General features: G+C 33.8%; 1 protein-coding gene across 2 annotated transcripts in view; it reads left to right on the top strand.

Moving 5' to 3' along the window:
* Window positions 1–1,590: 1,590 nt before the first annotated feature.
* Window positions 1,591–16,769, top strand: part of LOC127075273 (187-kDa microtubule-associated protein AIR9) — a 32,696-nt gene continuing 17,517 nt past the window's right edge. The window contains exons 1-24 of one of the 2 annotated variants that reach the window (XM_051016786.1): window positions 1,591–1,821; window positions 1,950–2,672; window positions 3,671–3,742; window positions 4,468–4,533; window positions 4,627–4,698; window positions 4,799–4,864; window positions 4,980–5,042; window positions 5,129–5,194; window positions 6,334–6,433; window positions 6,629–6,963; window positions 7,056–7,170; window positions 8,082–8,202; window positions 8,330–8,505; window positions 9,893–10,028; window positions 10,244–10,344; window positions 10,434–10,481; window positions 10,936–11,117; window positions 11,229–11,346; window positions 11,638–11,765; window positions 12,232–12,400; window positions 13,474–13,592; window positions 15,944–16,112; window positions 16,222–16,306; window positions 16,406–16,479. In XM_051016786.1, the coding sequence (XP_050872743.1) occupies window positions 1,956–2,672; window positions 3,671–3,742; window positions 4,468–4,533; window positions 4,627–4,698; window positions 4,799–4,864; window positions 4,980–5,042; window positions 5,129–5,194; window positions 6,334–6,433; window positions 6,629–6,963; window positions 7,056–7,170; window positions 8,082–8,202; window positions 8,330–8,505; window positions 9,893–10,028; window positions 10,244–10,344; window positions 10,434–10,481; window positions 10,936–11,117; window positions 11,229–11,346; window positions 11,638–11,765; window positions 12,232–12,400; window positions 13,474–13,592; window positions 15,944–16,112; window positions 16,222–16,306; window positions 16,406–16,479 (3,298 nt within the window). In that variant the 5' untranslated portion in view covers window positions 1,591–1,821; window positions 1,950–1,955. The remainder of the gene's footprint in view (window positions 1,822–1,949; window positions 2,673–3,670; window positions 3,743–4,467; window positions 4,534–4,626; window positions 4,699–4,798; window positions 4,865–4,979; window positions 5,043–5,128; window positions 5,195–6,333; window positions 6,434–6,628; window positions 6,964–7,055; window positions 7,171–8,081; window positions 8,203–8,329; window positions 8,506–9,892; window positions 10,029–10,243; window positions 10,345–10,433; window positions 10,482–10,935; window positions 11,118–11,228; window positions 11,347–11,637; window positions 11,766–12,231; window positions 12,401–13,473; window positions 13,593–15,943; window positions 16,113–16,221; window positions 16,307–16,405; window positions 16,480–16,769) is intronic. The other variant, XM_051016842.1, reaches the window with a different exon arrangement.

The following is a 16,769-nucleotide window of genomic DNA, read 5'->3' as shown; positions in this document are numbered from 1 at the left end:
ACAAAAATGAACCAAAATAAGGGAAAAATACCCTTTTTGGTCCTTTAACTTTACCTCAGCCTCCATTTTGGTCCCTCAATTTTAAAAAGTTTCAAGTTGATCCATTAATTGTTCAAACAAGGTCACGTTAGTTTTTTCCGTTTGCTCTGTTAATCAAAGTCAATATAGAAGATCACTTGGCATACACCTGGCACTGATGTGGCATATGCTCTTATTATTAGATCAAAACCATTCTTTCCCTCCATATCCCCTCATTCTCTCTCATGTTCATGAACATTAATCATATTCATTAATCAACCAAGAACAACAACAACAATTAATCAAAGATCAAACTGAACAAAGCTTAAAGAATAAAAATCATACATGGCGTAGAATACTGTAAGCACAACATCACACAACAACAACAACTTCACCAATATGTGAAGAACAATGAAACCCTAAAAGCTAAATTAAATGGCAATGGTGAGGAATTTGAGGCATGTAAGTATGGGGATATGATTCCGTGTGGTGCAGAAACAATATCGCATCAAGAAACTATAGAAATGATGTGAGTTTCAAGTTCTAACTGATGAAGCTCAAGAGCACGACGAAGATTCCAGTGAAATATGCAGATTCTGACGAGTCTCCGACCAAACTCCGACTAGGTGTTTTTTCAAGTGGTGCTCGACAGATCTTAATGCTGCAATTGAAGAAATTTATTATGCATTACAATGTAACTAGTCACAATGGAGAACGTGGCAAGAAACTAGCAAAAAACACGTCTTTACAAAAGTCGATTCAGTTGTTTATATGATACATCCAATTGTTGTTGTAGTCTGCAAATGAAAGATATAATATTTATATGATACATTCTCCAACAAAAAAGTATTTTAATAAGCAATACTTCTTCCGGTGTCTTGCAAATAAACAAATGAGGTATTTTAATAAGCAAACATATATAATTAAAGATGATTATTATGTAAAGAACAAATTTTATAGGTAAAGAATAAGAATGAGGTTCCCTAAAAAAAAGGATTATGGATTAATGTTATAGTCATAATTCTTGAGCTATAGTGATTCTAGGTTAATGTTTAATTTGAAATGTATTTATTCTTTTTCAATCTTTAAATTTTACATTTATTTCTCAACTATTTGCTTGATCAATTTTAATTGAATGAATTTGATAGAATACATTTGATATGCATCAGTTATGAATATGGTAATATATATTTTATTCGTGAAATAAATAAAAAAATGATATAGTCTAACGGGTACTATATCTTTTTAAGTAATTGTGGTGACCATTTTGGTGACTTGGTGATGAAGATGAAAAAAAAAAAAAAAAAGTAAAGTTAAAGGACTAAATAGGTATTTTGCCCAAAATAAATGTTAACAAAAGAAATAAAAACCAATAGATTTTTGGACGGAAAAACCAATAAAGGAGGAGTAATTACTACAGTACATATTTTAGTCTACTAGTACTAATTACTACTAGTAGTTATCCTTCTAAACTTTAATAAATGTATTTACATATTTAAGGCTGAAGTCACTTATTCTTCTCATCTCATAACTCGCTTTTCCATTCCCGGGCGTTTCCGACAAATTTGTTTTTAAATTTTAAGAACCTACCCCACACTGTCACTTTACTCTTTTGCCTCATTTCCATTTTTCCATCAACCATTGTTTATTGCCTCCAGGTCCTCTGTCCCTCTCAATATCCTTTCCACCTTTTTCATACCCACTCTCTCTCTCTCTCTCAATGCTACTAAAATTCAACTTCAGCTTGAGTTCAATTGTCCTCTTCTTTCACTAGATCTCCTCATTTTCTTACCAGTGCACAAGGTAAACCACTTTTCCTTTACCAACATTAGATCTCACCTATATAATTTCTTCTATGCACTTTAATTTTTTTTTTCTTATTCCCCAACTTTGAATTATTTCTATTTTTGTTTTTATATATTTTTTTTCAGGTTGAAATGGAAGTACCGTCGGAGTCCGAAAAGAAAAAATCTTCAGAAGCTGTGAAAACCGCTTCAATTGGTTCGGTTTCTTCGAGAAAGAGAGTCGAGGCTCGGAACATAACGGATTCAGGTTCGGTTACAAAGAGATCAGGTTCGGGTCCAGTTAGTTCGAGTTCAGTACCGAGAAGAAACAGTACTGGAGGGTTAGCACAACGGTCTTCGCTATCGTTATCATCAGATGGAAGAACTAGAGCTACTATTAGAGATAAAACTGTTTCTTCTTCTTCAGCTTCAACTTCTTCGGTTACTGAACAAGTCCGAAGATCTCTCCCGGAGATTCGCCGGAGTTCGATTTCTGCTTTGCATGCTGGCAAGCCGGTTGCCGCCTCGCCTGTGGGTTCGAGTAAGACGGAAGTTGTTAAGAGGCCGTTAAGCAAGCCAGCATTGTCGGTTTCTGCTTTCTCCTCGTCGAGGAGAGTTGGTTCTTCGACTGGTGATGTTAGTGGCGGTGGTACCGGTGGTTCTGTTAGGAAGAGTGTGGCGAAGGTTTCATCACCGTCAATGTCAGCACGGTCGCCAACTGTGTCTGGCGGGTTGAGAGCGGGATCTTTGTCATCTTCTTCTGATAGAAGTTCTAGTTTGTCCGGAAGGAGGAAATTGGGGACTCCTGATAGCCGTAATTCACGGTTTATTATTCTTCCGCAGATTGAGGTTAAGGCTAATGATGATTTGGTAAGGTTTGTTGTGATTAATGCAATGATGTTTACTTTTAGGTTACTGTTAAAAATCTTATTAGTGAAATATTTAGAGTGTTTCATTGATGGATGGAAATTCCGATTCCGGGAATATCATTTCTAGGAATTTCTACGAAAGGTTATATTGCCTGAAATTTTATTCCCATGAATTTGTTCGGGAAGTTATTAACATTTCTAGGAATATTTTTAAAATTTGTTTTATTTCTAAATTTGAAAATTTAAAATAAAAAATAAATGTATTAAAATAATGTAGAATTAGGTAATTATAATTGGTTATTTTTTATTCTCATGGGAATGTAAGATTTTCACCATTTAATATGGGAAGAAACATTAAAATTTACATGAGTAAATTAAATTCCTTGGAATAAAAAGTATCTAGGCATAATTTGTTAAAACTCGAAAAGAACATGAAAATATGAGATTTCCAACTTCACACCCCTATGTTAAACTCCTACCATTAATTTTGGAATATTGCTAAAAAGGAGGGGGATTATATGTATGTGATGTTGTGCATTATTAGATGTAGGTGCTTTTGTCTTTGAAAATAATTAGTGGTTGTTGGGTGATTTATTTTTAATTTTAGGAAAGAAAAAGCTCTATTATTAAGTTTTAACTTAATAGCTTGCATTTGTGAAAAGAAAAATATAATAATGGTGTGCGCAGTTAGATTGATTGTGTATTTTGTGAACTGTTTAACAACTAATACTAGTAATGTTTGGCACATTAGAGTGCTTTAGCTGTCACTAAAAGGATCCACCACTTCGTCTTCTTACTTATTTTGGGGGGATATTGAGGAAATTTGCTGTAAAAAACATGGCTGTCTGTATAGACATGGTTGCTGTCGTTATGACATATGAAACTGCGGCCATAATCGAGGTCGCAGTTTTTTTTTCCTTCGAAACCTCGTTTAAATTATATTGTAATCTTTCAGCCCCTTTTACTATCTAATTCTGAATCATATTGATGTTTTATCAGAGATTGGATCTTAGGGGACACAGGGTTCGCAGTCTCACTTCTGGTGGATTAAACTTATCCTCAAATTTGGAGGTAAGTGTGTCTTCTGTCTAGCACATTATGTTAGATAATATGTTCACAGTTGTTTTTGGCAATTTTGAAATGAAATGAAATTTATGGCAGGGGAGGATTTCATTTTATTTATTGAGTCCTATAACAGACGAGCATATGAGTAAATTCATATCAATGTGTCCTTTAATTTTATCCTCCACTCATTCCATAAAAACATGAGTTAGCTTCTTTGTCCATGTTCATTTACTAATTATTTTTAGGAAAGAGAATAGTTTGCTATGGTTGAACACACGCAGTAGTCTGTAAGAAATAGTTGGGAAATCTTTTCATTTGCAAGACAGAAAAGATAGTTGGAAAATCCTTTCATTTGCAAGAGAGAAAAGTTAGTAAATGCAGCTCTTTATTTGTGCTTGCTTTTGTATTACTCATATTTTAGCGAATTGCTAGATTGGTGTAGGCTTACTGTTTTCCTAAAGGGGCTGAGATGCATATTGTCCAGTTGCTGCTGTGCGAAATACCATGACAAGACTAGTGAGCTGATGTTGATTTAATTTCTGTTGTCTCTTCAATGGCTTTAGGTTTTGTTATTTAAGATTATGAAATAAAATATCTTATTTGCCTTTATTTATTCCCACAACTGCATAATGCCTAGGAGAGAATCTCAAGTTGTTTAAATTTTAACATACCATAGTTATTTTGTATTTTGAGGATTTTCATAGCATTTAACTTATGATTCTTATTGGCAGTTTGTCTATCTCCGTGACAATCTCTTGTCTACATTGGAAGGAGTGGAAATATTGACAAGAGTGAAGGTTTTAAATATAATCTGTGCTTGGTTATCATGTTTGAATATCTTCAAGTGGTCTCTCTACTAAACTAATTGAAAAAACCATTTGATTTATCAGGTTCTTGATTTGAGTTTTAATGATTTTAAAGGGCCTGGATTTGAGCCTCTTGAGAGTTGCAAAGTACTGCAGGTATACATATATTTATGTGGGCGCGCTTGCTTTTGCCTTATGTATGCAATATATACAAAATTTTAATGATGACATTATGGAGTTCATAACTTTTATGTAGCAACTCTATCTTGCTGGAAATCAAATCACATCATTGGCAAGTCTCCCGCAACTTCCCAATTTGGAGGCAAGCTTTAAAAAAACCTTGTCAGTTTTCTGAATTTTTATTCAGATTTTATTTTTTTGGTCTTCAACTTAAGTTTTCATAAAACATTTGTATATTCTATGCTTCAATTTTGCAGTTCCTCTCAGTAGCTCAAAATAAGTTGAAATCTCTCACTATGGCAAGTCAACCTCGACTCCAGGTTGTTTTGCTGTATCTAGTATTGACCATATAGTGTGTGTGCTTATTTAACATTTTACTGAGTAACAATAAAGTAATCTGATGCAGGTGTTAGCTGCCAGCAAAAACAGAATTTCTACACTTACAGGTTTTCCATATTTACCAGTTCTTGAGGTTAGTATGATATCATTTTTACTTGGCACAACATAACCTTAAACAGTTCATCATATGTAAAACATTTATTGGAGTAGACTTTTTTCATGGGTATAGTTAATCACTGTGTTATTGTCTGATAAAATTTCTGAGTCATTGGAGACGTCTAGTTATCTATTTGAGAATATAGAGAAGTGTCGCAATTAGTGATTGTTAAATGCTATTGTTTTTGTTTTAATTTTGTAGTTTTAATTGGTTTTTTGAGAAAAGCAGTAAGGATATTGTTTAGGCTGTCATGTGATTTTGCTTCTATCTTCATCATATTTATAGATAATCTTGAATTTTCTAGTATATCTTGGTTATTATTAGTGGGTTTTAGCATTTATACAGTCTAGAAGCAATTGTATCTATGATTGTAGCCATTGCTTAGACCGTACACAAGTTTATTTTACTCGAAGAGTTTTGTTTCCTGTATTGGAAATTTTATTGGCTCCTCTGAACTGAAGGACACACTTCAGAGAGAAACGTGCATATCCCCACAATCTTATCCGTTGGTTTTCTAATCAACAATTTTAATACTGCAATTTTCTCTCTAAAGTGATCCCCTGACCTCAAAGTAGCCAAATCATTGTCATAAAATTATATATTCCTGCTAGACAAGGGGGAAGTAAACCTTTGTATTTAGGCAAAGAGTTAATCTTGCTAACGCTCCCCTTTTCTCAAACACTGCCAAGCATTTGGTTGAAGAGGTCATGGCTGATTAAATGAAAGATAAATGTATAATAATGTGGCTGGCTGCAGTATGAGTTTAGTTTTTAATACTTTTTGTTTCCATTAAATCGAAGTGATATATGTTTTCATTTCTAATTTCTAATCGGGTTTGCACCATATGAAAGTGGACACCAATGGTCTCATTTAGAAACAATTGGTAATTATCAACACAAGGGTACTAGTTAAAAATTTGGATAAGATTCAATAATAATGCAGGAACTTAACCTAAGCAATTTTAAGTAACTTTTGAGTACTATTTAGTGTTGAATTGAATTGTACATGCATGGGTAAATACTTTAGTGTAGACTGATTTATGTTGTTTTCAATGATTTAACTTTAACTTTTTCTGCTTTAAAAAAAGTTGTTTTGAATGATTTATTTTAATGTAGCATTTGCGATTGGAGGAGAACCCTATATTGAAGATGCCTCATTTGGAAGCAGCCTCAATATTGCTTGTTGGGCCTACTTTAAAAAAATATAATGATAGAGGTATGGGCCATCAATTGTTAGCCTTTGGCTTGTTAAAATGTTGGTAGAGCTGATAGAAGAGTACATTCTAATTAAGTACTAGTTATTAGTTAAGGAGTACCCATTTGTTTTCTTTGAGTGATTTGTTTCGGTATCTTCAAATTCTTATGTTCTCATGCATTAAGATAGTTCATTGAATGTGAAAAAGTTTTGTAGATCTTTCTCGCGAAGAAATGGCAATAGCAAGAAGATACCCTGCACATACAGCTTTGTGCATTAGAGATGGTTGGGAGTTTGGTCGCCCTGAGCAAGCTGCAGAGTCAACTTTCCGCTTTCTAGTTGAGAAATGGAAGGATCATCTTCCACCTGGTTTTTTACTCAAAGAAGCCTCAATAGATAAACCTTTGGAAGAAGATGTGTGCCACAGTCACTTCACATTTGTTCATGATGGTGCAATGAGTACAGACCCTCCCTTAGTCTTAAAATATCAATGGTTTTGTGGTGATGTAACACTTTCGAATTTTGTCCCTATTCAAGAGGCCACTGATGAGGTATTTTAGCTGATTGTATGATCATCATTACTTCAAATTTGTTAGTATATTTGTTTAAATTATTTATGTATACGATATTGTATTTTTTTCAGTTTTACTTGCCAAAACACGATGAGATTGGAAAAATTCTGAAAGTGGAATGTATTCCCACTTTAGGAGAGACAGAATATCCTTCTATATTTGCCATCTCTTCTCGTGTTAAACCAGGTATGCTTACCTTGTACCTTATAAATGAACAACTAAATTTTGAGATCTTAGATGTGAAATGAATTTTACTAAATTAAGTGTAGCAAAGATGAGGATGTTGCGTTGGATGTGTGGTAAGATTATACATGATAGAATAAGAAATGACAACATTAAAAAGAGAGTTGGGGTAGCACCTATGGTAAAAGAAAAGATGGTGGAAACTAGACTGTAGTTTGGGTATGTAGAGAGAAGACCTACATGTGGATTCTATAGTATGGAGTGTAGATCAGATGGAGGATTGTCAAACTGCTAGATATAGCGGAATACCTAGAAAAAATATATGAGAAACTATTATAAAAGATCTCAAGGTTAATGAGAAGGATCGAAGTATGGTTTTTGATAAAATATTATGGTGTCGTTTGATACATAGCCGACCCCACTTAGTGATATAAGGCTTGGTTAATGTTGTTGTATAATTATGGTTCATTCTATTGTCTAATTTATCTAACCTATTCTAGGAAAGTAAATTTACAATAAATACCACCATCCATTTCTGATTAACAAAGAGGTTAGTCATTTATTAAGTTGAGTTAGTTAGAAAATATCCTGATTAACAAAGAGGTTAGTCATTTATTCAGTTGAGTTAGTTAGAAAATAAAGAGTAAGATGCATTACTTTTATATAGAAAGGAGGGTGGAAGACACTTCAAGAGCTGGCATTGTTCTGTGTTACCGATCGATATTCACCTTTAAATTGATAATAGTTGAATGACCTGTTAACTTTCTGACTCTGACTGGTTAAAAAAGGAGGCGTCTTACCTGTATTGTATAGATTGTAAATTAATATTAATAGTATATTCTTTCAATAATTTCTTAATGCTTACATAATTCATGTATTGCAAATGATTCTTTTACATTTCTACTTTTCACAAGGGAGCGGAATTCCTAGGGTTATAAATCTTGAAGTCCATGGGGAACTGATAGAAGGAAGTATCATCCGGGGTTGTGCTAAGGTTGCATGGTGTGGTGGGACTCCAGGAAAAGGTGTTGCTAGGTGAGACATCATTCCTTATACTTGTATGTGTCGTTTTGCATTGTGTTTATATGTCCTCAAGTCATATTCAACTAAAAAAGGTGTAATGAAACTATTCCATTTGTTTTTGTATCCGTGCTTTCTTTAGTTGGCTGCGGAGAAAGTGGAACAGTAGTCCAGTGGTTATTGTTGGGGCAGAAGATGACGAGTATCAGCCCACCATTGATGACGTTGATTCAAGTTTAGTTTTCATGTACACACCAGTAACAGAAGAAGGTGCCAAAGGAGAACCTCAATATAAATATACAGATTTTGTAAGAGCTGGTAATGATTGAAATTTGGTCATTTTTAAATTCTTTAATTTTCCCTAGATCCAATTAAAATGCTTGATAACATTTGCAGAATGCTAATCTAGATTTGCCCACAAGTTTAACACTTGTTAGACTATACGGTCAAGTAGTCAACAATAACTACGAAATATTCTGTGTTAGTGAGTTATTTGGCTTTTAGTTTGTCATGAATTTGTTTAATTAGCTCCTTGGTTGATTTGATTCCAGTCATACCTGGATAGGAGATAATTATGCAGCTTAGATACACCCTAGTTCTTCCAAATACTATTTGTTTCAACATGGTATCAGAGTTGTTCTATCCCTTATGATCCAATTCTTTCCCTATTTCTATATCTGAATTTTGAAAGTCTGGAATTACTTTTGTATTCTCCTGTTTCGGCCTCACGGGTCTCTTGCTGTTGGCAGTGTACTTCATTTGGTTAGTGGAATCTTTGATTTCCCTCACAATTGTTACTGCCATATGCCTTTCTAGAAACATGAGTGGCATTTTTACCTTTTAGGTATGTTTCTCCTACCAGCATTGCAAACCTTGCCGCCTTTTCCCTCCTGGTACGGTTGGCAATAATAGCCATAGCAGTTAGTGAACTCTTGAATGCTTATAGATGAGCACTTTGTTGAAGTTATAAGGTTTTAGATAAAGAAAGAAGTGAAAAAAAATAGACTTTCCACTAAATTTTTTATTTTAAAAGTTGTTGATTTATAAATATAACAACTTGTTTACATTAATCCATAAATATAAATAAATGCTGCTGCCATGGATTGAACTCAAAATCAGCAGTTTACACCCATTTAACTCAACTAGCATATACGAGTTGAGCTACCTCACCCGCCCTTTCAACTATGAATATGGTTTGATACAAAAAGGCTAAAAGTTACTTCTTAGTTATACTTATAGAGTTCTGTAAATTCTGTGTGTCTATACTCAGCGTAAATATTTTTTTTTCCTATTCTTATAGAATTCTGTAAATTCCGTGTGTCAGACCAAACATTTTTTATTGGTTTTGTTTCCCTTTGGCTAAAACTGAACCAAACTGACTCTTTTCAGCCTATTCTTATAAAACTGGCTTATTAGGCGAGGATATCTAAGCCTTCATAGTTTCCTTAGAAAGCTTAGGCTGATTGATTTTATTCCGACATGATGGAACCGTGTTTCTCTTTGTTTCCGACATGGTGAAGTGAAATGAGATTCAAATGATTTAATGGCTCATAATCATTAAACTGGCTTATTTGGAAGATTAATGTTGTCAATAAGGAATTAGTTATATTATATCATTGGTGAATAACTTCGCCTTTTTTAAATTCTCTTTATATAATTGTAATCATGTCTAACTCTATAATTTACTTTTTTGTTCATATGGCAGCTCCCCCTTCAGTCAGTAATGTTAGAATAGTTGGAGATCCTGTTGAAGGAATCACCATTAAAGGAGTTGGTGATTATTTTGGTGGACGGGAGGGACCTAGCAAGTTTGAGTGGCTACGAAAGAACAGGGATACTGGGTCAGTATTTTCTTCATCATGCTTTTCCGAAGGGCATGGAAGTATTTATTTAAAAAATAAAGCCTTGTATTCTTGTCTTTGATCTGTGCTTCCACTAATTGGAAAATGAATTGTTGCAATCATTTTGATGCTTTGGTGGATAGTTAACACCTTGTTTTTACCTAAAATTTTCTCTCGTTTATTGTCCCCTTATCTTTCACCACTAATCTATGCAGAGATTTTCTGTTAGTGTCAGCTGGCACATCTGATTATACCTTGACCAAAGAAGATGTTGGTTATTGTCTGATGTTTATATACATACCGATTAATTTTGAAGGTTTGGTATCTGGGCTGAACACAATCAATATATCCATTCTATTTATCTGTCATGTATTTCTATAACATCGTCATTGGTTTCCCTTTCAGGTCAGGAAGGAAAATCGTTGTCAGCGACGTCCTCTGTTGTAAAACAAGGTATCTTAAAGATTATTACCAATGTCTCCTGTACTTGGGTACTTCTGTTATGCATCCTTTCCATTTTATTATGCTTTTGGGGAATGTTTGTTTCTAGTCATGTAATTTAGTTTTTGCGATTTACTTTTCCTTGGAATATAATGTTGAGAATCTTATTTCTGTGTATATTAAAAAAAAAAAGAGTTGGTTTAACATTTATAGCATTTCATTGTATCATTAGTATTATGAGAAGTCAGCTCTTAATTCATAGAGGGAACGTGAGAAGTCAGTTCTTAATCCACAAGACAAAAATATTTACCGTGTTGCTTATTAGTTAGGTGTGTGTATTTAGTTCTTTCCCATTCTTCTCTGAACATGATGAAATGTTTGCTGGGGATGTTTTTAAGAAATAAAATTTCTGCTAATATATACTGAAAATTGGCATATGGTTATAATGCTTTGGTCTCAATTTCAGCTCCACCAAAAGTAACAAATGTCAAAATAATTGGTGATCTACGAGAGAATGGAAAAGTCACTGCGACTGGTATTGTAACTGGAGGAACCGAAGGATCTAGCAGAGTTCAATGGTACAAAACATATTTGTCAACTTTGGATGAAAGCAATCTTGAAGCATTAAGTACTTCTAAAATTGCTAAAGTGAGTGGTTTGTTGTTTTGGCATAGAGTTCGGGTTGTTTTCCATTGCGTTGCACAATTTCCCCCTCTATGCACTACCTTCCATTTTATTGTTTTGTTTTGAATTGGTCAGGCATTTCGTATTCCTCTTGGAGCTGTTGGCTGTTACATTGTTGCAAAATATACACCAATGACTCCTGATGGTGATTCTGGGGAACCAACATTTGTAATATCTGATAGAGCAGTTGAGAGTAGGTTTACTTGTCTCTATGCACCCCTTTTGTTCTTTTTCTGTCATATATTACCAAGTATATAAAGTTAATGTATTTGTGTGTTTGAGTTGGCGTTGGGAGAGGTCAAACAACTCTTTGAGTTCACAAAAACTTTGTTGCATTGACATCGGACGTGCTTTGGGATGTGGGTCATTGCTAAACCAAACACACCATATATCAACTGCTTCTTTTAAGTATCAAAATGATTTATTCTCAAATTAGAAGTCTATCTGAAGTTTGAAATAAAATCTTTTTGCATCTCATTTGCAGCACTTCCCCCAAGCTTAAATTTCTTATCAATCATTGGAGATTACTGCGAGGATGGAATATTGACAGCTTCATATGGATATGTTGGAGGTCATGAAGGAAAAAGTATATACAATTGGTATTTTCACGAGGTATGCACTTGCATCAAAGTTCTGCAAAATATGCTTATTTTTATTTTCTAAATGTGATGAGAACCTAATCCCTACGATGTGTCATGTCGGTGTCCTATATTTTTTACATTAGTAATGTCGACATGTCATGTTAGGTGTCTCTGCTTCCTAGCTATAACATTGAGGCTTTTGTCTTCTTCCCTACTTCATGTATTAGCAATGTTGACATGTAATGTTAGGTGTCTCTGCTTCATAGCTGTAATGTTGAGGAGATTTTTTTTGTCTTCTTCCCTACTTCATGTATTTTGGCATATTTTTGATGTAGTTATCGGAAAACAAGAAAATGTATCGAGAAATTTATCAAATGGGTTGGAAAACAGTAGTACTTTGCGCTACTAGCAACAAATATGAAAAGCAGCATTCCAATCTATGAAAACTGTCCTTCAGATAGAGAACTTAATCTCTTAAATATCATCTAAATTTCCAGGTTGAAAGTGATTTTGGTTCTCAGATACCGGGAGTTTCTGGATTTCTGCAGTACCATATTACCAAAGAAGCTATTGGAAAATTCATCTCATTCCAGTGTACTCCTGTTCGGGATGATGGTGTTGTGGGTGACAAAAGAATTTGCATGAGCCAGGAGCGCATTCGCCCAGGTAATACATTTTATAAGGTCTATGTGGCAAAAATTGTTTTATTTTTTTGTTGTTTTATACAAAAATGAAATTTACATTAATAACATGCAAGCTAGAAATTTCTGATGTTAGAAGTATTTATTCGTATAAAAGTTAAAAAATGGAGAATCAAGAAGCTTATTACATTAAATATGAAGGTCTCTATAATTTTGTGTATTTTCAATGAGTCTTTATTTTGCACACTGGTTTTTAATCTTTGCAATAGCAACTATCCCTCTATCTGCTATACCATTATAACATTTTAGGGAGCCGGTTCTACACGACGCTATCTGATATAAACAACATTGATGAAAATCTCTGAAAATAAGAAAAATAGGACTATCTAAGTAAACTAACAGTATCAAATGTAACGAGAAATATTAATCCTAATTATGATTTTAATTAACATAATCTGAAGTCATAGCACAAGGATACATGAGATTCAATGTCCAAGAGTGGCAAACAAGGAAACAAGATTGAAAGCCTCGTGATCATTCTGATCTGATATAAATAAGTTTCCATAAATTGGGTCCATACTAAATAGTTAAAAATGAAAGATTAGAGCATTGTGCAAGTTAGCAATGCCATACAAGCTTGTACATAAATCCAACTGGTAAATTTTGCAAATTTCTCTTCCCTCCAAGACTAGAAATTAGAATCATTTCCTACTTGAGGAGAACACAAAGCAATACAATTACAGTTATTAGTTTTAATCATATCTATAGTGAGCACTATTAGGTGTTAGGGATTCCGGTGAGAAGTTTGATCACCTGCAATTTAGTAGATGATTGCTTTGTTAGTAATTACTTTACATGAAATAAATACATACTTGTGTTGACCGATTAAATCATAGTTTTAACTCATACTTTCAAATTTTAAATAAGATACCATTATTGATACAAGCCCACCAAAAGGTCTCGTCTACACTGAATTACCAACAATGGACATGCATTGCCTATTTTTTCAATCATGCAATTTATTCCTTTTGCTTTATCTAAGATCATCCTGGATTTTGTATTGTGTTTCTTATGGTGGAGTTGTTTAATGATGATCAGGAAGCCCAAGATTGCTTTCTTTACGCACAGTTGGAAATGCGGTTGAAGGAACAACACTAAGAATTGAAAAAACGTATTGGGGTGGTGAAGAGGGAGATTCAGTTTACCGCTGGCTTAGGGTACTTTTTCTTTGAACCTTTTGCGCTGTGAATGTCTTTGTTTGGAACTCCAATTTTGATTTAAATTGGCATTGGCCTATTTTGTTTGACAACATTTTGTTTTCATTTCCTATTTTGAAATTTAATTACAAAACATCACTTTTTATTTTTAATTTGTTTTTGTTTTCAAATATTTGTAAGGAAAAAATTAAAAGATGTTTTTTGTTGTTTCCTATACAAATGCTAAACATTTGGGGTGGATTGAGCTTAACCTAATCCCACACTTGCTGATACGGAAAGGGTTGGCCTCACTGAACATTTACAGTGTGATTTAAGTTGCCTAAAATCACGATAAGAATTGGCCCAGCAGATCTACTATAGGCTATGTTATTGTAAATATGTTATTTTACAACAAAATAATATATGTAATTATTAGGAGAATAACATAACATATGTAATTATGGTTTTTTGTTTGTTTGTATTTCCTTATGTCTTGATTAGCATTTGTTAAGACTAGTCTATCTATACATTTAAATTAAAGCTTGTACAAGGTGATCCAATTGTATCTCAAAATATCATTTATGAAAGTTGACAATACCTGTATTCTAAATTCTAAATTTGAGGACACAGAGAACCCCAAAGGTCATAATGGACAATATCAAAGGGAGACATTGATCTTTTATTGACACTACTAGAAAAAGACATTGATCTTTTATTGACACTACTAGAAAAAGACACTATAGCATATTTGCAAAGCTAACGTGATTACAATCCTAGGAATTCAAATGTGAAAGATGAGGAATCAACACCTTTAACTTATCCAAACTTTGATGACCCCAACAAAGATGAATAACATCTAGAGATACAAAAGCAATGGATACACTGGACGAAAGTAATAGAGACACCCCATGATTCAGTTCGTGTTCTAACCATCTGTCCTATGCTGTAGTCTTGTATAAATAAAAGATCAGAAATAAATGTTGCAGAACAATTGAGAGAGAGTGTAAGTTGTTTAATTGTACCAGAACAGATAAGACATCATTTAGAGACAAGGATGGAATAAGTGTAGCTTGACCAATACCAGTAGTCTATGCCTCAGAATAATTTGAAAGCATAATGGGATGAGGTGTTTTAGGAGGTAATAGATTATGAAATGAAAGAGGAATTACCAACTATATGGTCATAAGCACCATAATCTAAAATTCAGGATCCTACATTAAGATAGACGAACAGATTAACAACCAAAACAAACTAGTGTAGATGAAAAGGAAGCCTAATGCACTGACATGAAACTGTGAAGAGTACCTTGAAGGGTGTCAGTGTCAAGTCGGCAACCTGAGAAACCAACCACAGCTTTACGAAGAAAATAAACAGGGCTTTAAATAGCATGTAAAAACACTTAAACATCAGCTTGAGCTAAACGAGGATGAACGGAGATCCCACAGGGAAGCCTTCATGGCAGATGAACCTGAAGATGTAGGATTTCATAATTAGTCCTCACTTTACAAACAGTTTTGTGGTATTCAGTTCAACCGTAAGCTAAGTTTACAAAATATTCTATGATGATTTCAGATTCATTGTCGTATACATTATAGCTTCATAGGATTTTGCCACTTAACAAACTTTGATGTTTGGTTCGAACATAACTGAAGGATTAGGCGGAGTGGCTAACAAAGGAGGGTGGAAACACTTGTATCCTTTCAAAGTGGAAGAAAACCTATTAGAAAGATATCTTAAGAGCTCTTGGTTAGAGTTTCCACGTCCTAACTATGAATATGAACAAATAATACAAACCCAAATTGGTGGTCCTACTTCTTGTGGTGTATTTTGACACAGGCTTGTGAGTTATGGACTATTTTTCACAAATTGGTGCAACATGATTAAAATAGTTATTAGCTTTGTCAAACACGAGTCTTTCAGTATTCTCATCAAGTTGGTACTCTTTCAATTCCGTTTTACATGTATTGTTTGTATAAGAATTTTGTTTTTATAGTTTTTGTTTTCAAAGTTCAATGTAATATTAATTATTGATTTGTCAATAATATCCTTGATTATTTATCGAAGAGATACAGGTGAAATGAGATAATAAATCGCTAAGGTATTATAGGAAAAAGACATTATTTCATCGGAAGTAACATTTATTGGTATGAACCTAAAACAATGCTAACTGACATGCCTAAACTATTGTAAGAATGGTGAATTAAGCATTAGCTAAACTCTTTTGATAATAAAGCAGGGATGGAGACTAACTTCCCTTTGTGATTGCCATATGCACTGAATAATGGCATAAATAGCGCAGTCGGTTTCACTTTCTTTCATTATCCTCTGTTAAATATTTGGTGGACTAACTTATTATCTATGGCTTTATGTAGACCAGTTCTGAGGGTGTCCAAAGTGAAATTATGGGAGCCACCACATCATCATATATGCTCTCAATTGATGATATTGGTTTCTTTATTTCTGTTTCTTGTGAGCCTGTCAGAAGTGATTGGGCCCGTGGACCCATTGTTCTCTCTGAACAGATTGGACCTATAATAGCTGGTATTGATCAGTTCTTGTTTTCTTAATATGCTCTGCCAGCTTTAAAATGTTCATCTAAAATGGAGATTTTTTAAAGCAATTTTTTTTTTGCACTTGTGCTGCAAATTAGGTCCACCAACTTGTCAAACTTTGGAAATTATTGGATCAATAATAGAAGGGCAGCGATTGAATTTCAATGCTGTGTATAACGGAGGGTCAGGCTTCTACATCCAATGCTTATAAATTCATGTCTCTACTTATTATTTTATCAGTGGTTTCTTCTCCTGACATGGAGTCTGTTGATCACCTTTCAGGGAGAGGGGAGAATGCACCCACCAATGGTTTAGGGTAAAAGACAAAGGTCTACGAGAGAAGATAAGTACTCAAGGTGAGTTTCGTGTAGTTGTGTTCTCAAAGAAGCGGTGTTTATCTATTATATACAATATAGAATTATGGAGTTGTTATTGTTATTATTATTAATACTACTACTATATATATATATATATATATATATATATATATATATATATATATATATATATATATATATATATATATATATATACCCAATAATAAAGACGAGTGAAGTAGAGAGCGACCAAGGGGACACCTGGGCCAAGAAGAAATAAATGGATACGCTCCCCCCCCCCCCCCCCCCCCCATAATTTTGGGTTTTTC

The sequence above is a fragment of the Lathyrus oleraceus genome, chromosome 1 (genome assembly GCF_024323335.1).
Source record: "Lathyrus oleraceus cultivar Zhongwan6 chromosome 1, CAAS_Psat_ZW6_1.0, whole genome shotgun sequence".
Lineage (NCBI taxonomy): Eukaryota > Viridiplantae > Streptophyta > Magnoliopsida > Fabales > Fabaceae > Lathyrus > Lathyrus oleraceus.
The sequence above is the reverse complement of the archived record's forward strand: the minus strand, read 5'-3'. Positions and strand labels throughout refer to the sequence as shown.